The sequence below is a fragment of the Anomaloglossus baeobatrachus genome, chromosome 2, assembly GCF_048569485.1.
Source record: "Anomaloglossus baeobatrachus isolate aAnoBae1 chromosome 2, aAnoBae1.hap1, whole genome shotgun sequence".
Taxonomy (NCBI): Eukaryota; Metazoa; Chordata; class Amphibia; order Anura; family Aromobatidae; genus Anomaloglossus; species Anomaloglossus baeobatrachus.
The window spans coordinates 202,449,022-202,476,106 of record NC_134354.1 but is presented as its reverse complement, the minus strand read 5'-3'; the positions used below and the strand labels follow the sequence as shown (position 1 = coordinate 202,476,106).

The 27,085-nt window shown below is 43.8% G+C and overlaps 1 protein-coding gene across 1 annotated transcript in view; it reads right to left on the bottom strand.

Annotated features, from left to right (window-relative positions):
- MOV10 (Mov10 RNA helicase) overlaps nt 1–21,183 on the bottom strand; it is a 153,247-nt gene extending 132,064 nt beyond the window's left edge. Inside the window, exon 1 of the mRNA XM_075333616.1 lies at nt 20,954–21,183. Coding sequence (XP_075189731.1) covers nt 20,954–21,087 — 134 coding nt within the window. The 5' untranslated portion in view covers nt 21,088–21,183. The remainder of the gene's footprint in view (nt 1–20,953) is intronic.
- Between the last annotated feature and the right edge of the window lie 5,902 nt (nt 21,184–27,085).

The following is a 27,085-nucleotide window of genomic DNA, read 5'->3' as shown; positions in this document are numbered from 1 at the left end:
GAGATTATGGGCGGCGCAGTGATTGTCATCAGCAGAGTCATCCAAGTACCGGCCCATAATCTCGTGCCTGCGCTTCTCACTCTGCCTCCACTGTTATGCGCAAGCGCTGGCCATATGAACCATGTTACCTATTACCGCGGGCACGAGATTATGGGCAGGTACTTGGATGACTTTGCTGATGACAATCACAGCGCCGCCCATAATGTTGCGCCTGCGGTAATAGGTAACGTGGTTCATATGGCCAGTGCTTGCGCATAACAGTGGAGGCAGAGTGAGAAGCATGGGCACGAGATTATGGGCGGGTACTTGGATGACGATGCTGATGACAATCACAGCGCCGCCCACAATCTCGCGCCTGCGCAATCATCTCAAAAGCGTTCACACTTTGCACAGTGCTCAGTCCCGCGAGAGTGGCACTGGGCATGGCCGAGACTTCGGGAGGACAGTTACATGAGGAGGGAGTCCTCGTGTATGGAAATGAGCAATGGGGGACGGCGTACAGTGGCAGGAGGGGGAATAACGAACGCCAGACAGCCCGCCCCCGTGACCATAAAAACACATTTGCATACAAAAAGGTAAGACTTCATAAAGTATTTCTTTAGGTTTCAAAGGGGGAACAATAACAACAGGAACCTTTCTAGAATGCAGCCCAGGAGCTGCAGAGGGGGAATCTTATTTTTATTGCGAAATTTCTGCTGACAGGTTCCCTTTAAAGCGAACCTGTCAGGTGCAATATGCACTCAGCCACGAGCAGTTCTGGGTACATATTGCTATTCCCTGCCTAACTGTCCCTGTATACACTAGCATAGATAAAGGGGTCTATAGAAAAAGTATTTTTAAAGATCTTATATCTTATGCTAATTAGCACGGGGACTAGTCCCAAGGGCGTTACTTCACTTGGCTAGTCGGCTCACATAGCGTGTTCGTACTCACACAGGGGCGTAATGACATGCTAACATGCTATGTGAGCAGACTAGCCAAGTGAAGCAACACCCTTGGGACTAGTCCCTTCGCTCATTAGCATAAGATATAAGATCTTTAAAAATATTTTTTCTAATGATCTCTTTATCTATGCTAGTGTATACAATGACAGTTAGGCAGGGATTAGCAATATGCACCCAGAACTACTCCTGGCTCTGAGTGCATATTGCACCTGACAGGTTCACTTTAAAGGGAACCTGTCACCAGATTTGGGGCCTATAAGCTGTGGCCACCACCAGTGGACTCTTATATACACATTCTAACATGCTGTATAAAATACCTCCCAACCGTCCCGGATACAGCGGGACTGTACCGGATTTCAGTGGGTGTCCCGGTGTCACGATCGTGAGGCTTTTGTCCCGTGTCTCCGCCCACCCGCTCTCTCCCCGTCTGACTTTCTCCCCCTCCTAATGCACATGAGCAGAGCAGAGCGCTGCTTCACTGCTCTGGCTCTGTGGTGCCGCCGTTATGGGTGGGCGGCAGCAGCATTTTCCTGGCTGCCGGCGCTTTAAAATCGGTACCTGCAGCTCAGCGTGCACTCACTGCTCTCAGCTGAGCTGCTTGTCTACGGAGTGTTCATCTGTGGGTGGAGCTACCGAGCAACATACTGAGCTCTGTCCACAGATGAAGAGACTAGAGGAAGAGGAGCTGCAACAACAACGAATGCTGTATGTGACCCCCCCCCACCTACCCAGAGCTGTATGCCCCAGCCCCCTCCTCACCAGAGCTATATGCCTCCAGCCACCCCCCTCCACCAGATCTGTGTGCCCCCCAGCCCCCACACCAGATTTGTATGCCCCCATCGGAGCTGTATATGCCCCCAGAGCTGTATAAGCACCATCACCAAAGCTATATGCCCCCTAGTAATATCTATAATACCAGTAATTTGTATGCCCCACAGTAAAGTGTATTTCCCCCAGTAATGTGTATACCCCTTAGTAACATGTATGCCCCTCAGTGAAAAACACAGATGTTCTTCACTAATGTGTTAAACACGCATATGTCCCTTCATACTCCATGATTCACGGCACACAGTGGTTGTCCATGTGCAATCCATGATACGTGATCCGTACTCCGTGATTGCACATGGACATATACTCATCTGCCCCCGCTCCAGCTCTCCGTGGTGCTGAAGAGTCCCGCGATTCAACATCTAGCCACCGCTCTCTCACCTCTGCAGCTACTTCCGGGCCGAATCTGGCTGCATAAATGAATATGCATGCCATAATGAGCCAGCCAGGAAGAAGCAGAGAGCAGCTGCCGAACTCAGCATCTCTGGAGAAGGTGAGTTGAAAAAGCTTTTTATTTTAAATGTCCGTGTTTTTCTGGTACGTGTTTCACGGATTACACCATAGTATGGTCTGTGGGACATCAGTGATGCCAGAAAAAAAAAACCAAAAAAAAACAGACATGTTTCTGTGCGGCAATCACGGATACACATGTACGCCGCATGGAGACACACGTCAATGAAAAATCACTGATGTGTGTTCAGACCCATTGATTATAATGTCTGCATAGGTCAGTGATTCTGGTACGTATAAAAACTAGCACATACATACCAGAATCACTGAGACGGATATATATATACACACACTGTATGTATCACAAGGGAGGATGGGGTTTTATATATTAGTATATAAAACCCCCATCCTCGCTTGTGATACATACACAGCGGTGTCAGTGTGCACTGTGCGTGGCTAGGTCTGTTAAAGTGTTGCCAAGTGATCACATGCCGAGGAGGAGCTGGATAGAGACAAGCGGGGTAGGTGAGTGCGGCTGCTGCCGGCTTCCCCATATTATTACCTCCAATGTGTGTATACGTATGATGTATATATCTATGTATGTCAGTGTAGATGACTGTATAGATTCGTCTGTTTATATGTATTTTAGGGAATTTGTCTTCAAATATGTACCGTATATGTGCCTATGCCTGTGCCCACGATCAGGACTCACTGTGTCCTGGAGGCAGCAGGTCCTGAACTGCGGGGATGCACGTCTCCTCCGCAGGAGACCGCAGCTGCCTGTGCCCACGATCAGGGTTCAGTGCGCTGTGGTCTCCTGCTGTGTTCTCCCTACGGAGGACGCATGCAACTGCAGCAAACAATTGATATGCTGCAGTCTGGAAAGACGATCCGCAGGTCAGTGTTTGCTGCAGAAAAAACAAGCACAGTGGGCACAAGATTTCTAGAAATCCTTCCACTGTGCTTGTACTGTACAATGCAGCAATTTAGACAGCAAAAAACACGCTACATCTAAAATGCTGCAAACACTGATCGTGGGCACGCAGCTTTAAACAATGTGATCAGCAGTGCTGAAAAGGATTGGATGTGGGCGTGACAGATTGAAAAATGGGTGTGGTTAGGGCGTGGCTTAAAATTGCCGTGGCGCGCTATGTGCGCCGCATACCTTGTCCCTCTTTTTCGTCTTTAAGTGTGGACTGTCTGCATCTAATGCAAGTCTATGCGTAAAATGCTCATATAAAACTCAGAGCACCCACAAGAGAAATTGACATGTTGCAAATTTCAAACATGCTCCGTCAGGTCAGTTTATGCAAAGTTTAAAAAAAAAAAAAAACAAAAAGCACAAGTGTTTAGGATAAATTCCCAAGATGAGTTTTTACCACTGTATATTTTCACTAAGCAAAAAAATTCAGCATCTTACAAGTAATGGGAATTATAGATCTCGTGCCCACAGTTTGTTTTTTCTTTTTAGGCTATGTTCACATGTCCAGACATGTTCAGTAATTATTCATTAGAACTGATCCAGCAGCATTGTATTGGCAAAAGGTTGTGCAAATAAATTTCAAAGTGGACCAATAAAAAGTTGCATTTTTTCAGGGTCTGTTTTGTTGAACTTTGGAGTCTATGGAAAACTAAATCGTTACATATTGCCAATTAGCCATCAGGTTTTCTTGCACTCGTAAAATAATTCTTTTTTTCTTACTGGATCAGTTTTCAAATGGAATAAATAGCAATCTGTTATCAGATCAGTTTTCCATAGACGTCACCCCCGGAAGAAGGATTATAACACCGAAACCTATAGGTCGGGGCTCCTCACCCTCACATCAGACTTCAGGTACGTCAGCTTTGTGTGATTAGACATCCTGTGCTATTAGTTACACTTGCAAGAAAATTGGTGGCATTATACTATAACTTTGGCACAGGTAATGTCTAGCACTCAGTGGGCTTTAAAATTATGCTGATTGATTGCTATAGATCATTCATTATTTTGGTCTCTTTGTTCACTGACTGCTCTGCAGTATCTGTACATGTACCAGTGTGCTGTGAGGGCGCCATCTGGTGGTGTTCATCACCTGTCTCTACATGTTTTAACCATCTTTTTTGCCTTATGTATTTTCTACTTAATAAAATTTATATACTCTTTCAACTACAAAGCCTTTGTACAGACTCTTCTTCACTTGTTAAGCTACTGATTGAGCGTAGAAGTAGAAACGACTTTAGGAGAAAAGGAAGGATCCAGGATTAAGACCACGCAATCTTCTCTCACTTGAAGGTATGGGTCTTCGATGGAGAGAGCCTGAAGTTCCCCTATTAGTTTAGTGGAATTAATGGCCACCAAAGAGATCATCTTCAGGGAAAATTGTTTGATATCCAGGTCCAAATTCACGGAATAAGGCTGGCAACATAGAAATTTCAGGACCAGATTCAGATCCCAAGGAGGAGATGCACGGTTTGCATGAACCTCAGTATCCATGGATAGGTGGCTAACCGAGTGTCTAGGAACACGCTAAGAGCTGCCACCTGCACCTTCAAAAGTACTCTGTTTCAACCTTTTATTAAAGCCTGCATGTAAAAAATGCAGTATGCCGGGAATATTGGGCTCTGTCTGCTCCGTATGGCCGGTACCCATGAAAGTACAGAAAACTTTCAAGATTTTATGGTTGATAGTTTTAGTGACCGGTTTTCTACTTGCCAGCATAGTGATAATCACCCGATCTGGGAAACCCTTTGAGGCTAAAATCTCCCACTCAAGATCCAGGCAGAGAGCTGCAGTTGTTGTAGGTTGTGATGCCGAAGAGGACCTTGAGAGAGTAGATCCTCCCGGAGTGGAAGAACAATCAGATCCTCTTCCGACAGTTGGCGAAGCAGGGTGAACCAGCAGCGTTTTGGCCAGAAAGGAACTATCACTAAGGCCCTTGCTTGATCTTCTCGAATCTTCCGAAGCATCCTTGGAATTAATGGGACTGGTGGAAAGGCATAGAGCAGGCCTGTTCCCCAGAATTGAGACAGGGCGTCCACTGCCACTGGATCGTCCGCCGGACTGAGGGAGAAGAACCGCCGCACATTGGCATTTTCTATGCTTGCAAACAGGTCTACTATAGAGATAAAAATATAGCGCATATGAGAAGCACCCGTGGAGTGATTTCTGTATATTTATATTATAGAATTGCTCACCTGGTTAGGTTGTGCGCCCTCGCACAACCCCGGTGTTAGATGTATAATTCCTCTGGGAGATGAGGGACTGTCTCAGCTGGCGTTATCCATTGTTCTGCTGGGTGGATCCAGGTTTGTTGCCGCTGCTGGCTTCAGATTCCCCGACTTCTTGAATCCTGGAGCTCTGTGCGGACCTGCGTCCTCCCGCTGTTAGTTCAAATGATCTGATGGATTCTATTACTCACAGCAGCTCTACCCGGATTCCCTTATGGGAGTAGGCATAGAGAAAAAATAAAAAAAAGATTCCGGTCTTTGTGAGCGCTAGTAATAGATCTTTGGTCTTTTAAGAAATTTGGCTTTATTATTAATAACATAAAGCTCTTGTATTAACACAACGCGTTTCAGGAAGATACACTTGCCATCCTCAGGACCTGAGGATGGCAAGTGTATCTTGCTGAAACGCGTTGTGTTAATACAAGAGCTTTATGTTATTAATAATAAAGCCAAATTTCTTAAAAGACCAAAGATCTATTACTAGCGCTCACAAAGACCGGAATCATTTTTCTATATGCAAAAAGGTCTTGGCATGGTTGACCCCATCTGCGAGCCAGTCTATGAAACACTGCTGCATTCCGGCTCCACTCTGATGCTCTCAATTTGACGACGACTGATCTAATGAGCCTCCTTGTTGTCCAAGCCTCGGAGAAGAAGCGTGGAAACTGAAGATACCGTGGCTTCCAGAAGTAGGAAGATGTCTTCTGCCCAGCCCCTGTAAACTCGGATGTCGGGATCCTCCCTGGTGATGGAGTAAAGAGATAGTCGTGAGGTTGTCAGAGTATATTTTTATATGTTGACCCTGTAGAGTCCTTCTGCTGAGACGAAGGGCTTCTAGGACTGCCCTTAGCTCTCGGAAGTTGAACGACTACGACTGGATGGCTGCACGCCAAGTCCCCTGGAGATAGGAGTGATGCACCGTGGCACCCCAGCCTAAGCGGCTTGCGTCTGTCGTGATAGGTATACTCGGATCTAATATCCACTGAATGCCTCTGGTCAGGTTTGATCTTTTTGTCCACTACTGTAAAGAATTTCTGGCCTTCTCTGATAGCCTGAATCTTTGTTCGAGCAAAGTTTTGTGGCTTGCCAAGATAGCAAGTACGTCCTTCTGCAGCAGTCTTGAGTGAAACTGACTCCAACAAATGCTTCCTATACAAGAAGTCATCAGCCCCATCACTGTCATTGCCTGGCGAATTGACAACATTTTCTTCTCTGAAAACACTCGCTTCTTGGGAGAGGACTACCACTTTGTCGATGGGCAGAAAACACGTCTGCCTTACGGAATTCAACTTGACTCCCAGGAACAGTCTGGATGTGTCAGGCTGCAAGCAGGACTTTTCCTCATTCAGGATCCAACCCAATTTGCCAAGGACACCCTTGGCGACTTGTAGACGACTCCCCATTTCCGGAACGAATCTTGCAATCAGGAGGAAGTCGTCAAGATATGGAACAACCACTATGCCCTGAAGGTGAAGGTGAGCCACCATGTCAGTCACTACTTTGTAAAAAAATACTCCAGGTGCTTAAGAGAGGCCAAATGGAAGGCACCAGAACTGGTAGTGGAGATTGACAGATTCTCTCTTCAGAAAGGCTGAGAAACTGCTGACTGAATGGGTGACTAGGAAGATGGCAATATGCATCCCGCACGTCTAGTGTACACATCACCGCTCCCTGTTCTATATGGGGATGGCCGAGCGAATGGATTCCATTCAAAACTTTCTGTAGCGTACCCACTGATTTAGGAACTTGAGGTTGAGGATTGTGCGGAACTACTCTGAGGGCTTCCATACAGAAAACAGGGAAGAGTAATGACCCTGAAACTGTTGGTCTAGAGGGAGTGGAGCGACTCCTCCCATGTCTAAGAGCATGGCCACATCTGCCCAAAGACGACAGAGGCGGGATAGCCCTGAGTGATACAGAAGTGCTTAGGAGGAAGACGGGAAAACTCTATACGGTAATCATCTGAGATTGTGGAAAGGAGCCTTGGGTTTTTGGTGACCGAACGCCAACCCTCTAGAAACTGTGAAAGCCGACCCCTACCTGCACACCGTTATGAACGTTTAGAATGGGATTTAGAGGAGAATTGTTTTTTGTTTTTTTTATCTCCGTTCTTGTACCCCCATCCCTGGGAGCCTCTTTTTCCCCCCGAAAGTTCTGTCTACGCCGAGGAAAAGACCTCCGAAAGGGCTGGGCTTTTTAGTCTTCCTCCGTAAAACCTTTTTTAATCAGAGACTTTGTCCAAAATCTCATCGAGAACAGAACCAAAGACTTTGAGCACTGACTTAACTTATTTTTGGAAGCTAAATCGCATTACCAAGATCTCAACCACAGGGCATGTCTGGCAGTGTTATACAAAGTGTTAGGCTAGGGACCCACTTTGTGTTTTTACCTGCGTTTTAGGTGCTTTTTAGGTCCGTTTTGGGAAGCAACTTTTTCATGCCAAAAGGCATGCGTTTTGATTCATCAGCAAAGTCTATGGAAAAAGTGGATTTTCCAACCCCACTTTGCGTTTCTAAATGCTGCGTTTAATTTGCATATTTTGTGGCAAAAACCATGCGTTCAAAGAAGCAACATTTAATTGTTTATGCCATTTTCGGTGCGTTTTGCTAACATTGGAGTCAATGAGAAATGGCAAAAACAAAGATTCCTTCAAATTTCTGCGTTTTATCTGCTTTTTTAGTGCAGAAAACATGCGTTTTGGACATCAAAATAATGATTTCATATGTCCCTTTACACACACACATAGTCCGACAATTTAAATAAAGGAAATTAATACTTTATTGCTATTTTTACATAAAATATCATATTACCGCAATCATTTAATGAACAAAATTTAATTTCATGATTTTTTCTATGAATATAGATTTGATTCTTTTCTTCCCATTTTTTCCAAAGAATTTGACTATTTAAACTTTATTAAGCAGTGTCTTTTATGGTCAAAATGCAACTATCAGAACGCAGGTGAAAACGCAGGTAAAAAGCGCTAAAAACGCATCAAATACGCGGCAAATGCGCATGCGTTTTCAGCGCTAAATTTCTGAAAAAGGCAACTTTGGTCAAATCAATTAAGCCCAAAACGTGCGTTCAAAACTGCAAGTAGGTGAACGCAAAGTGAGTCCCTAGCCTTAATCTTGGTTGAAAATCAGTCTCTGCTGAAGAATCAGCAAGAAATGCAGTGGCCATCTTCAAAAAGGGTAAGGATTCCAGGATGGTATCCCAAGGAGGACCCACCTTGTGACATGGTCTTCCAAGTCATTCAGCCACAGGGTCATGGATCTTGCCACTTATGTAGCCGCTATGTTGGTCTTCATGGAAACAGCAGAATCTTTCCAGGCCGCCTTCATAAGACCATCTGCTTTTCGGTCAATTACATCCTTGTGACCAGAGGAGTCCTCAAACGGAATAGACGTCTTCATAAGAACCTTCACGATTGGAACGTCAGTCACTGCAACGGTGTCCCAGAATTTCACATCTTCTGCATTGAAGGGTAGACATTCCTAAATTCAAGAGGAACGAAGGCACCTTCCTCCACCTTATCCCACTCTTCCATGATCATGTCTTTCAAATGATCATTCAAAAAAACTCGAGAACGTCTGGACCGCAGGCCTGCAAAAATCTGATCCTGGACAGAAGTTGGACCTTCCTCCTCATCAATCTGCATGGTCCGGTGGACTAAGCGTAGGAGAACATCAGTGTCCTCAGAGGCAAACTGGTAGGATTTCTTTTCGTGACTGGTAGGTGACGACCCGGGGCCCCTAATCCAACTCTGAAGCAGAGGATGTCTGAGAGGTGGAATTCTCCTCATCCGAAGATGGTTCTACCTCCCCCTGGGTCACTTCCACTTCCCCTGGGTCTGTAGTAGAAAGGGATGCCACGGATGCCTGGACCTTTTCTCTAATGACATGACGAATGTTAAACAGGAAAGATGCCTGTTCATCAATAAGCAGAGAAGAGATGCATGCGCCACACAGTCACTTTAAGTAAGAGTCCGCCAACTTGTAATTTCAACCGGGACATTTCCTGGTAACAGACTCCATTTTTTTTTCTACAGTAGGGGCCGAAGGGGAGTACCTCTCCTGGTTGGTACAGTATGTATCCCATAATGGTGTCAATGAAAATGTCAGCTGGGGCACAGAGAAAAAGCCATCAGTGACTGAAAAATTAAAACATTGTGGGTTTAAAAATTTATATTATAAATATATATATATATATATATATATATATATATATATATATATATATATATAGAAGGTGGCCCGATTCTAACGCATCGGGTATTCTATCAATGGGGGGTGCGCAGCATGTGGGATGGAGCACGATGGGGGGGTGCGCAGCATGGGGGATGGAGCACGATGGGGGGGTGCGCAGCATGGGGGATGGAGCACGATGGGGGGGGGGTGCGCAGCATGGGGCACGATGGGGGGGGTGCGCAGCATGGGGGATGGAGAACGATGGGGATGCGCAGCATGGCGGATGGAGCACGATGGGGGTGCGCAACATGGGGGATGGAGCACGATGGGGGGGTGCGCAGCATGGGGGATGGAGCACGATGGGGGGTGCGCAGCATGGGGAAAGGAGCACGATGGGGATGCACAGCATGGGGGAAGGAGCACGATGGGGATGCGCAGCATGGGGGATGGAGCACGATGGGGGTGCACACCTCCCCCCAAAACACACACACACACCGCACAACACACCACACACACTGGGAACCACAAACACCGCCCTACACAGACACCCACACACATACAGACAACGCCACACACACACACACAAACACCGCGGCATACATAAATATACGCACATACCGCGCAACACACACACAGAACGCTGCAGACACCACAACACACCACACATACAACACCGCTCTCACACACCCCCACCCAGACAACACCCAGGACATTTACAGCATCCTACACAAACACTTGGTAACTACACACAATATCTGTTATATATATATATATATATATATATATATATATATATATTTTTATTTTTTTTTTTTTTATTTTTACAAAACTAATTTCTGAAAACAAAAAAAATAACAAAAACAAACAAAAAAAATGCCAAAGTCTGCCGATTTGGTAATATTACAATTACATGAACCTGGAAAACAATATTGCTAGGTCACTTTTACTATATAAGCAATACCACAATAATAAAACCCAAAATAATTCTGATTTGAGGCAGTTTTTTTCCCCTAAATTGCACCGCACTTGGGATTTTGTATCCTTACATCCAGTCAATTACATGATAAAATGCATGTAAATCAAAGATCCACCTGGAAATTCAGATGGAAGCAAAAGGAGTGGCACCCCGCACTGGCAAAACGTTAGTAAAAAAAAAAAAAACGCTTGAGTACATGCCTCTTCCAGCTTATATTCAAAATTCAAACTGGTTCGCAAAAAACACACTCACACCTATATCGATCAACATATGAAAAAACAAAAAAAAAAAACCCACATAGAACTAGTACCCAAAAATCAGAAAACTGAATAAGGGAAGGGATATAGGGTCATTATGAGAAAAAAAAATAAAAAATACGATGCAATACACATTATCCCATGGGTTTTAAAAGAGATAACAGAAAAACAAATAAGGGAGGTTTAGGTGAGGGAGGCCATACCTTAAGCATGCTGCAAACAGAAAAAAAAAAACAAAAACAACACACCACAGAAAATTTAAAAAAAAAACAAGACAACAAAAACAAAAAAACCCACACACAACACCACATATTGCATTTGTAGAAAGTGTGAATGTAGCATGGTGGGGTTTTCTGAAAAGCAAACATGAATCATGGCCAGGTGACGAGCCCTATTGGTTAACATTACCACATTATAAAAACATGAAATACAGGATTACAAATGCATGGGTCTGACAGTTTGAGGCCACGTGCACACGTTGAGCATTTGATGTTTTTTTACCTCAGTACCTGTAAACCAAAACGAGGAGTGGGGGGGGGGAAAAAAATAAATAAATAAATACAGAAATAGTGCCAGGGTTTTTAATATACTTTCCCTCTGATTGTTCCACTCCTCATTTTGGTATACAAATAATGAGGTAAATAACTCACCAAACACTCAATGTGTGCACGCGGCCTTAGTCATTGATAGAGCAAAGTATCCTCCACATTCCACTATTCCCAGATAAGGTATACCTTGGGGAGAATATAGCCCTAATTACTCGTATCTTTTAGGCCACAGTCACACGTTGAGGATTTGTGGAGGTTTTTTCCTTAGTATTTTTGAACCCAAACCCGACAGAGGGAAAGTAGAATAGAAGCACGGCACCACTTCTGTATTTATTACCCAATCCTGGTTTTAGCTTACAAATACTGAGGTAAAAAAAAAAAATTAAAATCACAAAATATTCAACGTGTGCACAGGGCCTTAATGTAAACAGCTGTGTCATCAAATGCATGGAGGTGGACACAATGCTTTTTTAAATTTAATTCATCAATAAGTTTAAAATAAAAGTGCAGCCAAGAACAGACCATGTGGTGGGGACCAGTTTTTGTGTAAAATCTTAACGCTCAGGCACCTACCGTTTTTTGTCTGATGTCGAGATTGGGCTCCACTGCCTCGGGGGAAGCACAGAGCAGTACATGGTTCTTGTGCACAGAACCCGGCTAATAACTTTGGACTCAGCCTGGTGTGGTGTGGCCACTTCTTATGGATGACTCTGCCGCTCAGAGCACACCTGGATGTGAATGCTATTACCACCAATGCTATCATGGAACGGCTCAGTTATGTTCTGCTCTGCTACTCTGGACAATGTGTTAGTGTGGTAAATCTAACATTTTGTAACTCACTAGATTATAATTCCATAGTTTCACTTAGATTAATCTTTGTACAATGTTTTCATTTTAGGGAGGATTATCTTGAGACTTACATTTCATAGTCTGGTTAAAGAGAACCTGACAGCTATGCATGCTGCCAGTCTAAGGACAGCTTGTATCAGCGCATGACTGTATGATCACAACCAGGTATATTTGACCCTGAAGCGCTGGGGTCTTTTAGACGAAAATAGTTGTAAGGCCCTGTGCGCACTAGGCCGTTTTACCCGCGGTTTTATCTGCGGTTTTGCTGCGGAAATTTCTTGAGAAATGCTTGTGATCTTCCTGCAGACATTTCCCAGCAAAACCTATGGGAAAAAAAAATAGCTGTGCGCACACTGTGTTTTTTCTCAAGAAAATTCTTTCTGAAGATTTTCTTGAGAAAATTTCTTGAGAAAATGTGCGTGTCACTTCTTTTCCGCAGGTACCTGCGGTACACCCCCGGTATTTCACTCCATTCACTGTAATGTAATCGCGACATACCGGGGGTATACCGCAGGTAGCAAATGATGTGCGGTATACCCCCGGTATAGCCGCGATTTACCTGCGGTAATGCTCATCGCTGCCTGTGGTTTTGCAGAAAGTAATGTCATTATGACAGAAGAGGAAGCGGAGCAGAGTAAACAAACACGTCACACTCCCTGGACGCCGCACAGAAGCACTTCCGTCTGACCTCCAGGTGCCCGTGCAGTCTGTGTCCTGCTCCAGCCCCGCCGCTGCCAGCACAGCAATGTCAGTGTCTGCCCGCAGTATCAGCAGCTTCTCACGCTGCAGCGCAGGCAGACACTGACACACAGCAGTGCGTGCAGCCGCGGGGATGCCGAGCGCTGCTGTCAGGAGGTGAGATGAGATCATTACCTGCTGTGACGATCTCTTGCCTCCTGACGTCACCGCGGTCACTGCTGTCTATGCCCGTCTCGCGAGCGGCCCGAGACTGTCACTAGAGGTGACGTCACGGGCTCTCGCGATACTGCTGACAACGCGGCGGGCATAGAAGTCAGTGACAGCGCTGACGTCAGCAGTACAGGAGATGATCACAGCAGGTAATGATCTCATCTATCCTCCTGACAGCAGCGCTCGTCATCCCCTGCAGTGACCTGGGCTATTGATGTTAGCTCAGGTCACTGCATCGCTCTCCCAACCAATGGGGAACATTCTGTTCTTCATTGACTGGGACCGTGACTATGGTATGGATCGCCGTGGGACCCTCCCTTTATTGGATTACGCCAGATGTGGAATTGATTGTTCTTTTCAATAAATTGGTGAAAGAGGGAATGTTTTGGGGAGTGTTTTTTCCAATAAAACTTTTTTTGTTGTCTATTTTTTATTTCTTACTGACTGGGTTGGTGATGTCGGGCATCTGATAGACGCGTGACATCATGAACCCCAGGGCGGTGACATTACATATCTGGCATCAACCTCATATATTACCTGGTTTGCCAACGCACCAGGGCAACGGGATGAGTTGGGGCGAAGTGCCAGGATTGGCACGTCTATTGGATGCGCCACTTCTGGGGCTTGCGGCCTGCTATTTTTAGGCTGGGGAGTGTCCAATAACAGTGGACCTCCCTAGGCTGAGAATACCAGACCACAGCTGTCCGCTTTACCTTGGCTGGTGAGCCAATTTGGGGGGGGACCCCATGTTTTTTGTTTTAAATTATTTATTTAATGTAAAATAACAGCGTGGGGTGCCCTCTGTTTTGGATTACCAGCCAAGGTAAAGCTGCCAGCTGTGGTTTTCAGGCTGCAGCCGTCTGCTTTATCCTAGCTGGCTACAAAAGATGGGGGGACCTAACGTCGTTTTTTTTTTTAAATTATTTATTTATTTTATGGCTAAATACAAGGCTAGGCACCCTTTAGTGCCACATGAAAGTCACTAAAGGGTGTCAGCTTAGAAAATGCAGGGGAGTGGGACATTATATATGTCTTTCTCATTTATCTATCTTTCTATCTATTCATCTATCCATCTTTCCCTCTATCCATTATCTGTCTGTCTATCGATTATCTATCTATTATCTATATTATTTATTGCAGTTACAGCATAAAAAAACCGCAGGGACCAACCTGCGGAAGAACCGCTGCAAAACCGCGGTAAAACCGCGGGAAAAACGCATGCGTTTTTTCCCGCGATTTTGGTGCATTTTTTTACCGCAGGTGTGGTAATCTTCAACTCTCAGAAGTTTCTCAAGAAATTTTCTTGAGAAAAATCACTTTTCTAGTGCCCACATAGCCTAACAGCCGCCGAGGATCGAACTGCGCTGGAGACTTCTCCCCGTCCGCTGCCCTGGATTGACATGTTTCTGCATGCATTTCTATACACACATGTAGGCAGAGACTTATCAATCCAGGGCAGCAGGCATAGAGCAGCCACAAGGCAGGTGTCTGTCTGACTAGTCTACAGCTCCGTGGCTATTAACAGTATATGCTTGTCTGAAATTATGTAGTATTTCAGAGTCAAACTCTGATGTGGGTATGAGTACGAGTGTGTGTGTGTGATCTGATGTATGTGAGTGTGTTGGCCAGATGTAGGGGAGGACCGCGTGGAGCATACCTCTCCAGCTATAATACCTCCCGGGTGCACCCGCCGAAGATTGCAAGAGGACCTGGGAGCAACGCAGATGTCCGGGGTCTGGTAAGTATGATTGATGCTTTTTTGGGAGGGTAAACTGACCCCCCCCAACTGTGTTTCCTCAAGAATAAGGCTAGATGTGCACGATGCAGTTTTTTTTACACACAAACTGCAACCAAAACTGCATTTTGTCAGAGAGAGCCTGGAAATGTAAAAAAAAATGCTTGTAAGGCCCTGTGCATACACTGCATTTTTTACCGCGGTTTTTGCCACGGTTTTGCTGCATGTTTTGCTGCAGAAAATGTTCATAACCTTGCTGCAGCCCTTCCCCAGGTTTTGCTGCAAAATTTCCGCTGCGGAATTAATGAGCATGTCCCGTCTTTTCTGCAGGTACCTGTGGTTTTTGCTATAGATAATGGTAAAAAAACGCAGAGAACACCCTGCGGAAAATTTGTGGCAAAACAGCGGTAAGGTTTTGACCGCACTTTGCGTTTCCACCTGCGTTTTAGGTGCTTTTTAGGTCCGTTTTAAGAAGCACCTTTTACATGCCAAAAGGCATGCGTTTTGATTTTCCAGCAAAGTCAATGGAAAATGGGGATTTCTAGACTGCACTTTGCGTTTTAAAACGCTGCGTTTAATTTGCATAATTTGTGGCAAAAACCATGCGTTCAAAGAAGCAGCATGTCAATTGTTTTTGCCATTTCTGCAGCGTTTTGCTAACATTGAAGTCAATGAGAAGTGTCAAAAAGCAACAAACATCAAAATTCCAGCGTTTTACCTGCTTTTTAGGTGCAGAAAACATGCGTTTTGGACTTCAAAAGCGCATGTTTTTCAGACATTTAAAATAATGGAATAATATGTCCCTTTACACACACACATAGTCCGACAATTAAAGTAAAAAAAATTATGATTTAATTGCTATTTTAGCATTAAATATTATAAAGTTATAATTTCATAAAATATAACTATTTTCTTTATTGATTCCAAAATTATGTTTTCCTTTTTTTTTCTCTTTTTTCATTATGTTTGACTATTTAATCTTTATTTAGCAGTGTCTTGATGTTCAAAACACATCTGTCAAAACGCAGGTGAAAAAACATGTAAAAAGCGCTAAAAACGCATCTAAAACGCGGTTAATACGCATGCGTTTTTAGCGCTAAATTTTTGGGAAAGGCAACTTTGGCTAAATCAATTAAGGCAAAAACGTGCGTTCTAAACTGCATGTAGGGCAACGCAAAGTGCAGTCATAGCCTTAAACCGCATGCGATTTTCGGGTGCGGTTTGCTGCTGTTTTTTACCGCAGGTGCGGTAATCTTTCAGAGGGTGCGGAGTTTAAAGAAAATTTCATTTTCTAGTGCGCACAAGGCCTTTTGTAAAGGAGAAACAAAATATGATTGGATAGGATAATGGATAGATAGAAAAAAAGAAAGAATAGCTAGATGAATAGATAGATAGATAATAAGAACATATAGATTAGATAATAAAAAAGAACAGATAAAATACATATAAAGAAATAACAGAATAGCTTGATAGAGGGATAGCCAGCCTTGCTGTTTTTTTTTGGGGGGGGGTTTAAATTTTTGTGGGGTAAAAAAAAATTACGTGGGGTCCCCCCTTTTTCATATCCAGCACAGGAGCAGCAGCAGCTGCAGGCTGTAACCCTCAGCTATTTGATGTACTTTGGCTAGATATGAAAAATAGAGGGGATCCCACACTTTTTTTTTTTAAATTATTTGATTTATTTAAAAAAAAAAAATATATATATATATATACCATATATAATATATAACGTGGGGTCCCCCCCCCTTTTTCTAATACCAGCCAAGGTACAGCAAACAACTGGGGGCTGATATTATTAGGGTGGGAAGGGCCATCATGATTTGTCCCTCTCCAGCCTACCAATAGCAGCCCACAGCCGACCCAGAAGTGGCGCATCCATAAGATGCGCCAATGTGACGCTGGACCCAGCTCTTCCTGATTGCCCTGGTGCAGTGGCAATCAGGGTAATAAGGGGTTAATGGCCGCCCATAGCTGCCACTAAGCCCTAGGTTAGTAATGTCAGGCGTCTATGAGACACTCCACATCAATAATCTGTAAGTGAAAGTAAATAACCACAAACAGCCAAAAATTCCTTTATTTGAAATAAAATAAAAAGCCCTCTCTATTAATACTTTATTAACTTGCCAAACACCCCTCCAAGTCTGAAGTAATCCACACAAGGTCCCACGGCAATTCAGCTCTCCTACATCCTTGACCTGTCACAGGGAGCGTCATACAGCATGACTGCCAGCTGTGAGTGGAGACAGAGCCGCAGAGATCAGAATGAACTGGGGTGAACCCCTGATGTCACAGCTACAGGTGACGCAGTATGATGTGTAGCAGCAGTGACGTCACGGGCTCTCTGCTGTGAGGGTAAGGTCGCTACTGAAGTGTACTGTACTGTATGATGTAGACACGCCCACCGGTGGCTGTGATTGGTTGCAGTCAGACAGCTGTCACTCAGCATGGGACAACCTCTGACTGCAACCAATCACAGACGGGGGGGAGGAGTGAATATGTGTGAGGCTAATGAGCGGGTCCGGAAGAAGATGAGAGGCCGCGAGAGCAGTGTGACAGCCGGAGATCGGTGAGTATGTAGTGCTTGGAGAGCGAGAGAAACAGCGAGAGAGAGAGACACCAACACCGACATGCATTGATTTTGTCATTCTGGAACTAAGTTGGTGAGCTGCGTTTTTGTTGACAAAAAACGCGGGTAAAACGTATACAAAACGCAAACAATTTGCAACCATGTGTTTTGTCATGTGTTTTTCATTCCCTCATTAATTTCAATGGGTGACAAATGTTGAAAAAAACGCAAGAAAGAATAAACGAGCTGCTTCTTTTTTGTTACAAACGTTTGTCAAAAAAAGCGCTGACAAATAAACTGCAACGTGCGCATAACAAAAATCTGACTTCTCATAGACTTTCTTGAAAGTCAAATGTCAGGAAGTGTTTACAACAAAACTGCACCAAAAAAACACAACAAAAGCACGACAAAAAACGCAGCGTGCGCATGTACCCTAAGCCCTACCCGAAAATAAGGCCCAGCATGTTTTTTGGGGCAAAAAAATAACTGTGTCTTATTTTTAGAAAAACATGGTATGTACCCCACAATGCTGCCAATAACAAATGGCCAAAAAAATAATGAGTTTTTGATGCTATGTACTTTCATTGTGCAAATCAATACAGAATCTTAAAGTGGATGGGATATATATCCCCTTCATGACCTATAGCGGTACATCATGGTAATTGTGCAGGCACAGGAGCTATGCATGCGCAATCGTCGCAGGGACTTTGGATTACGTGACAGTCAAGTCCTGGCTCTCACAGCCAGGAATGGTCCCTGCCGCTGCCCCTGGCTATTTAATCCCCTAAATTCTGTGATCAATAGTTATGGCAGCATTTAGGAGGCTGTGACAGGAGTACTCTCCCAAGCAGTCGGGACCCCCGTGACTTGATCAGAGGGGCCAGATCATTGCCATTGGAACCGGAGGTCAACATCATGACAACCTCCAACTATGGCAAGCCTCTTAGATCATGCAAGGAGTGTAAGGGTATGTGTGCACACTGCAGAAATATTCTGCTCCAAGAACGCACTTTTTGGCCAAAAAAAGGATTAAAAATTAATGTGCTTTTGGTGCGTTTGTAATGCCTTTTTTGGGTACGTTTTTTCTCTAGTGAATTCAATGACTTGAAGGGCTGAAAAACAGACCAACAATTGATACGCTGCTTCTTTTTTCTGCACCAAAAACTGCAAGGAAAAAAGAAGCAACAAGCACACTACATTTCTGATTTCTCATAGACTTTGCTGGGATAAGGACAGACATATTTGGGCAACAAACTGCACAATAAACTGCATAAAATACTGCACAGGGCCTAAAACTGACAGGTATAATATATTGCAATGCTTGTGCATTGCAATGGATTATAAAAGTGATCAGAGTAACAAAAGTAATAAAAGTTAAAGTCCTAGAGGGACTTATTAAAAAAAGAGGAAAAAAATATTAAAGTTTAAAAATTATTATTTTTAAAAAATCACAAAATAAAGAACAATTTTTAAAAAAACAAAACAAAACAAAGACATGACAGTAATAAATACGTTTATGTAAAAAAAAAAAAGTACACATATTTGGTACTGCCAAATCTTGATTGACCAATCAAAATAAATTAAAAACATTGCAAAATAACTATGCTTTTTCATCAAATTGCTCCCAAAATTGGAATAAAACACAATAAAAAAATTATACATAAATAAAAATGGTTTAATTGAAAATGTCATCTTGTCCTGCAAAAAACAAGATCCGTGAGCAAATAAAAAGCTATAGCTCTCAGAATACAGCAATGCAAAAGTAATCGTACTGCCCCAAAGAATAAAGTTGTCTTCACTTTTAAGACGCAGTGAACGGAGTGAAACGAAACCAAACCAAAAAAACAATTCCTGAATTTCAATTTCTTCTTGATTCTGTCTCACAAAAGTGGAATAAAAAATGATGATAAAAAAAAATTATTACATACAGTATTTGCACACATTTACAAGCTGGACATTAATAAGACATAGGCAGGTAAATAAAATCCTATCTAGTATCAATAAGGGTTTATCAAAGCTTGAGTAAGAGGAAGTAGCCAAAACAAAGTAGCTTTATTTAAAACATGACTCACCAAAGACAAAGAAATACCAAAGCTAAAAAAAACACAATAAAAAACCTGTAAAAGAACTTGCCAAATACCCGTTGTGGGAACTTAGCCTAGTGCTACATTAGATATAGAAAAAATGCAGCACACATACCGTAATTGGTGAAAAATATATGTTGAAATTATATATATATATAATACAGGGATCACATAAGAAGTGATAAACGCAGCAGGACGAGATGGGATAATGACAAGTATAGTATTCTAAGTATTAAATGGTGTTTAGTAAATAGCGGTTCCAAGAATGATAGAAAAATATAACGTATAGCTCTATACATAAATGTGCAAGATATACTGTACTGTATGTCAACACAACTGCACTGTGGTCGGTGGCAAAACTGCAAATTTACTAAGGCAAGGTACAGACAAAAGTGGAAAATGAAACCTAGTGTCAGACTGGGACGCAGGGGCCCACCAGTAACATTGACTCTGGGGCCCCACTGATCAACTACATGCAAATATTTCAATTACACATTTACCTATGCTTCGGGTACTTTGCACACTTCGACATCGCAAGCCGATGCTGCAATGCCGAGCGCGATAGTCTCCGCCCCCGTTGCAGCAGCGATATCTTCTGATTGCTGCCGTAGCGAACATTATCGCTACGGCAGCTTCACATGCACTCACCTGCCGTGCGACGTCGCTCTGGCCGGCGAACCGCCTCCTTACTAAGGGGGCGGGTCGTGCGGTGTCACAGCAACGTCACACGGCAGGCGGCCAATAGAAGCGGAGGGGCGGAGATGAGCAGGACGTAAACATCCCGCCCACCTCTGTCCTTCCGCATAGCCGGCGTGAGTCGCGGTGACACAGGTAGGAGATGTTCCTCGCTCCTGCGGCTTCTCACACAGCGATGTGTGCTGCCGCAGGGGAACAAGGAACAACATCGTATCGTCGCTGCAGCTACATTATAGAAATGTTGGACACTACACCAATGATACGATTACGACGCTTTTGCGCTTGTTAATCGTATCATAAAGCATTTACACACTACGATATCGACAGCAATGCCGGATGTGCGTCACTTTCGATTTGACCCCACCGACATCGCACCTGCGATATCGTAGTATGCAAAGTGCCCCTTAGTTTGTAAAATTAATGATCAGATGCTTCCTTTGTCTGTACATAGGGACACAATTGTATTGTGTCAACTACTGATCATATTTGGGGGTAAGTGACATACTACTGCAAAGGGGTCCACCGGAGGATTCTCCTGCTGTCCTGTGGGCCAGTCCGAGCCGGGAACCTACCCATGTGTAGGAAAATCAAATGGCAGATTAAAGAGAAACATGTCTAGAAAAATTACATCTGAATTATCCAACTGTTTCAGATAAATGAGAAAACAGCAGAAAATAAGAATAATGATGTTGATAAATAATAAAATACACTTACTGTCTTTTGAATTCAGCATATATACTTCGCAGCTCTTCTTTATCGGTCTCATTCACTCTGTCTGTTTCCACAAGATACTGCAGAAATTTCTCTCCGGCGTCTCTCTGTTCTCTGTGACTATATCGAGAAGGCATCTTCTCCTGTTCTCTAGGATCATACAATAGAGGATTATATATTATCCTCTGGGTGGTTGGACACGTATGACTGGGAAGTGAAAAGAATCATTTATATACACATACACACAAAGCAGGTGTGGCAACAAGCTCACAGGGAATAGAGAGAATCTCTACAGCAGAGAAACGAAACTGAAACTTAAGGGCCAATATCAAGTGACTGACTCATAGGCGTATGCTGTAACATTAATGTACTTGTGTAAAATATATCTGTATTTATAGAGCTATTATCTAACTATCCTTGTAATATCTGTAGGGAGGTATATGACTAGATACTTTTATTGTACATACAGTATACATTGTATTTGTCTACTGTTTTGTTTTTACTTTTTGTGCTTTTATTTTAGCAGCCAAACTTACAGTGCTATGCAGAGGTTTGAGCACCACTGGTAAAAATTACTGTTATTGTGAACAGTTAATCAAATTGAAAATGAAATGATCTCTAAAAGGCATAAAGTTAAAGATGACACATTTCCTTTATATTTTAGGTAAGAACAAAAAAAATATTTTCGTCTTTAACATTTTAAAAACTACAAAAATGAAAATGGGCCAATACAAAAGTTTGAACACCCTTGGAGATTTGTGTGCTCAAATAACTTTGACTATCATTTCAGACCTTAATTGGCCTGTTAGGTTTGTGGCTTGTTCATTATCATAGTTAGGAAAGGGCAGGTGATGCCAATTTCACAGCTTTATAAAAACCCAGCTTTCTCTAACCTTGTGCAAATAAAACAACAGCCATGGGTTTTTCAAAGCAGCTGCCTAGCACTCTGAAAATCAAAATGGTGAAGGCCCACAAAGCAGAAGAAAGCTAGAAAAAAAATAGCAAAGCGTTTTCAAGTTGCCCTTTCCTCAGTTCGAAAAGTAATTCAGAATTGGCACTTACAGAAACAGTGGAGGTCAGGATAAGGTCTGGAAAACCAAGCAAAATTTCTGTGAGAGCTGCTCGTAGGATTGCTAGAGTGGCAAACATCTCGCCAACCATTAGGCATGGGGGTGGATTAATCATGCTTTGGGTTGTGTTCTATCCAATGGCACTGGGAACATTTCACGGGTAGAGGGAAGAATGGATTCAATTAAAGTTTAACAAATTCTTCAAGCAAACATAACACCATCTGTAAAAAAGCTGAAGTTGAAAAGAGGATAACTTCTACAAATGGATAAGGATCCTAAACACAATTTAAAATCCACATTAGCCTATGTCAAAAGGTACAAGCTGAAGGTTTTACAATGGTCCTCACAGTCCCCTGATCTGAACATCATTGAAAATCTGTGGCAAAAGAGCAGTGCATGCAAGAGGACCCAGGAATCTTACAGAACAAGAAGACTTTTCCAAGGAAGTAAACATGAAAATCCCTCAAACAAGAATTGAAAGAATCTTGGCTGGCTACAAAAAACATGTACAAGCTTTGATACTTGCCAAAGGGGGTGCTTCAGAGTACTAACTATGCAGGGTACCCAATATTTTGCATTGGCCAACTTTATTTTTTGCTGTGAATTTAAAAATGTAAAATATATATATATATATATATATATATATATATATATATATATATATATATTTGTCTAATATGCAGAGGATATGTGTTATCCTTAACTTTATGGCTTTTACAGATAATTTCATCTTCAACTTGCTTAATTGTTCAGAATATCAGTAAACTTGACCAGGGGTGTTCAAACTTTTGCATGCCACTGTATATACTCAGGGGCTGTTAGATAATGGGATTAAAGGGGTTGACTAGACTTAGGGTTCAATAATACAGTCACTAAATATGACTGCAGCCTTGTGAATACGGATGATTGGGGTTCATACCAGTGTTTAAATCCAAACACGGACTTTCACTCAAGTCCATGTCCAAGTTCATTGTTTAATGCTGAATAAAGCTTGTTTAAATGTTGCAGCACAGCCAATTAACAAGTTTTTTGGCTGTGGGCACTTCCGTAGCCATCTCTGGCATGCCACGTATTGACATTGCAGTGATTGGCTGGCACACCACCTGACCAAGCCTGTATAAATGCCAAATCACGGGTGGCACTGCCATTTTACTTTGACTAGAGTAGGGACAAGATGCGACTTGAGAAAGCGACAGTGTGAGGCTACTCCTCTTACTCTGCATGCTAATTAACCGGGGTCTGTGTGGCCACTCTGCACCAAGCTCTGTCGAGCTAGTCTTAAAAAAAAAAAAAAAAAAAAAAAAGGGCCCTTTGGAGGTACTCGTAAAAAAGGTTCTGTGGGGGTACTCTGAAAAAAGGCTCTGTTGGGTGTAAAATGGTTAATGGTAAAATCCAGGAGGGGAGATATTTTTCACTGAGTTTTTAGTAGGGATGATAGAATACCCTATTATTCGCTTCGCCGAATATCCGGCGAATACCTCGCCACTATTTGCAAATATTTGACCCCCAATGTAAGTCTATGGGAAACCCGAATAATTTCACGGTGGACTGAGCGAGAGAAGGAACGAGAGCGAGAGAGAGAACGGGAGCGAGAGCGAGCGAGAGAGAAAAAAAAATGCATCCTCACTTTTGTACACACTCATGGGAGACGTCAAAACACTTCAGGACCTGACACTGATCAGCTGATGTGGTCACCTGACGGCATCACCTGCTTACCAGGTGACAGCACCAGCTGATTACCGGCAGCTCCTGGAGCGATCGGACGGGAGTCTGCACAGAAGTGTGTCGTTTTTTTTTCTATTGATGCATCAGCTGATTGTATAAAAGCCGTTTATATAATCAGCTGATGTGTCATGTGATTCACATCCTTGAACCTGACACATCATCTGATCGCTTTGCCTTCCAGCAAACTGATCAGATGATATTGAATCCGGATTGGACATCGTGGGACCCTCGACCCAGGACTATGGTGGAGGGGGTTCTTTATTTCAATAAAGATGGAGTCACTAATTGTGTTGTGATTTATTTCTAATAAAAAATATTTTCCTCTGTCTTGTGTTTTTTTTTTTTTTTTTAATCTTTACTAGAAATTTATGGTGGCCATGTCTAATACTGGCATGACACCATGAATTTCGGGCTTAGGGCCAGCTGATAATACACAGCTAGCCTAACCCCATTATTACCCAGTGTGCCACCTGGCACCAGGGCAACTGGAAGACTTGGATACACCGCCAGAAGATGGCGCCTCTATAAGCGCGCCATTTTCTGGGGCGGCTGCGGACTTCAATTCTCAGCGGGGGGGGCAGAAAGCTTGGGCACCCTGTACTGCGGATTCCAGTCCCCAGCTGCCTAGTTGTACGTGGCTGGACAAAAAAATTTATGAAATAAAAAAAGGGCTTCCCTATATTTTTGGTTCCCAGCTGGGTACAAATAGACAGCTGGGGGTTGGGGGCAGCCTGTACCTGCATGCTGTACCTGGCTAGCATACAAAAATATGGCGAAACCCATGTCGATTATATATATATATATATTTTTTTTAAATCATTAAAAAAAAATCAAAAACCCTAACCCAAGGGTTAGGGGTAAAAAAAATGCATGGGCTCCCGCAGCATTTTCTATTCCAAAGGGTAACCCAAGCAGCTACTGGCTGCTAACCCCTACTACGCGGTGTTACCTTCACTGGCAATGGAAAATCCAGGAAAGCCCTTTTTTAAGTTTGTTTTTTTTCCAAAAAACAAAAAAAAATGACATGGGCTTCGCCATATTTTTGTATGCTAGCCAGGTACAGCAGGCAGGCACGGGCTGTCCCCAACCCCCAGCTGCCTATTTGTACCCAGCTAGGAAGCAAAAATATAGTTATTTTAATTATTTCATAAATTTCATGAAATAAAAAAAAAAATGACGTGGACTTTAATGTAGTCGCCAAAACAGCTCTGCTCATTGACGTTTCCTTTCCCATGCTTTACACTGCAGCTCTGCTCATTCATGTTTCCTTTCCCATGCTTTACACTGCAGCTCTGCTCATTGACGTTTCCTTTCCCATGCTTTACACTGCAGCTCTGCTCATTCACGTTTACTTTCCCATTTTTTACACTGCAGCTCTGCTCATTCATGTTCCCTTTTGTGGGGGTGCACTGTCTCTCTCTCTCTCAGGGAGGCAGAGCAAAGGAGCCACCAGGTCCAAATCGGTTATTCATCCTTTCCATACCTGGGACCGGGCGAGTGGATGGCTGAGGACCCCTAAGCTGAGAGAGATGCCAGTTAGGAGGCTCCAGGTCCATTAGCCAGCAGAGACTTGGAATCGGAGAGGTGGCTGGCCGGGAAGGAGTTGAGAGCCTGGGACTGGTTGTCGTGTGGCATGGAGAAGAGGGTTACAGAGGGGTGGATGTCGTTGCCCCCTTGGAACCAGCGCAGCTTCGGGTGGCAGAGTAGTGGGTCCCAAGAGCTCCAGAAACCAGTAGGGGACCACTACACGAGCGCACAAAAAGGAGACAGCCCACAGGCTGCTCTACCAGACTTTGACCTCTGCCCTGCCTGGGAACGAGTGGAATCATTGCACTAAAGAAAACACTGTGAGTAAACAAAATCTGAAACCCGCAACCCAGCGGCTCTGACTCTATTTGTCGTCGCCTTGTGATCCAGGCAGAGCGGACCCCGGGAGGGAGAACGGGGAACAGTTGTATGATCCAGCGGTGGCCGCGAGTTACCTGACTGACGTTATTGCTGATCGCGCTACTCACTTCAGTTGCTGCATGGAGCTGTCTGGAGCGGCGGTGTCTTCTGCAGCTCCTGTCACCTCCATGTAGCAGAGCTGGAAGCGACGCGGGACCTCCGTGGATTACACCGGACATGGAGGGCTTTTTCGGGCTGAATAAAGGGGTAAATGAGGGTATTTGTTAGTGTTTTGTATTGCAAATAAAGGATTTCTTCGTGTGTGTGTGTGTGTGTGTGTGTGTGTTTATTTACTGTAACTTACAGATTAATCATGGAAGGTATCTCGGGGAGATGCCTGACATGATTAATCTAGGATTTAGTGGTAGCTATGGGCTGCCATTAACTCCTTATTACCCCGATTGCCAACACACCAGGGCAAATCGGGAAGAGCTGGGTACAGTCTCAGAACTGTCGCAGCAAATGGATGCGGCAATTCTGGGCGGCTGCTGGCTGATATTGTTAGGCTGGGGGGCTCCCCATAACGTGGGGCTCCCCATCCTGAGAATACCAGCCTGCAGCCGTATGGCTTTATCTGGCTGGTATTATAATTGGGGGGAACGCACGCCGTTTTTTTATATTATTTATTTATTTGTTTATTTCTATGATCCATAGTGACATGTCCACCGGCGGCTGTGATTGGTTGCAGTTAGACAGCTGTCACTCAGCGTGTGGGCATGTCTCACTGCAACGAATCATATTTGCCGGTGGGCGGGGAAAGCAGGGAATACGAGATTGTTTAATGAGCGGCCGGCATTTTCAAAATAGTAAAGCTTTTATAACAGCAGTGCAGTGCCGCGCCGGAGATCGGGGAACGGTAAGTATGAGAGAGGGGGGGAACTGACCGACAGACAGCGAGAGGGACAGATAAGACAGAGAGACCGACCGACAGACATAGAGAGAGACCGACCAACCGACTGACCGAGGGAGAGAACGACACAGAAAAAAAAACCCGACATCACATAAAAAAAGCACAAAACGTACACGGAGCATATAGAGATGCGTCCGTGTCACTTAGGCGTGCGCACAGACCCGTTGACTTTCATTGGGTCCGTGTGTGCGTGTTCCGTGATGAAAACGGACATGCTTCCGTGGAAAACGGAGACACAAACCTAGCACGCACACGGACACACGGACCTTAATGAAAAACGCACATGTGTCCTCAAACATTAAATAACATTGGTGCACGTTTGCCCATGTCTCCGGTATACACAGAAATGGACCAAACACGCACGTATTTCACGGATGTGTGTTGGAGGCCTCACACACACACATAGACAGAGGGAACATTCCTTAGGTGGGCGCACGTGCAGGAGGAAGTTACAAAAGGGACAGTTTGGTTTCACTTTACTTC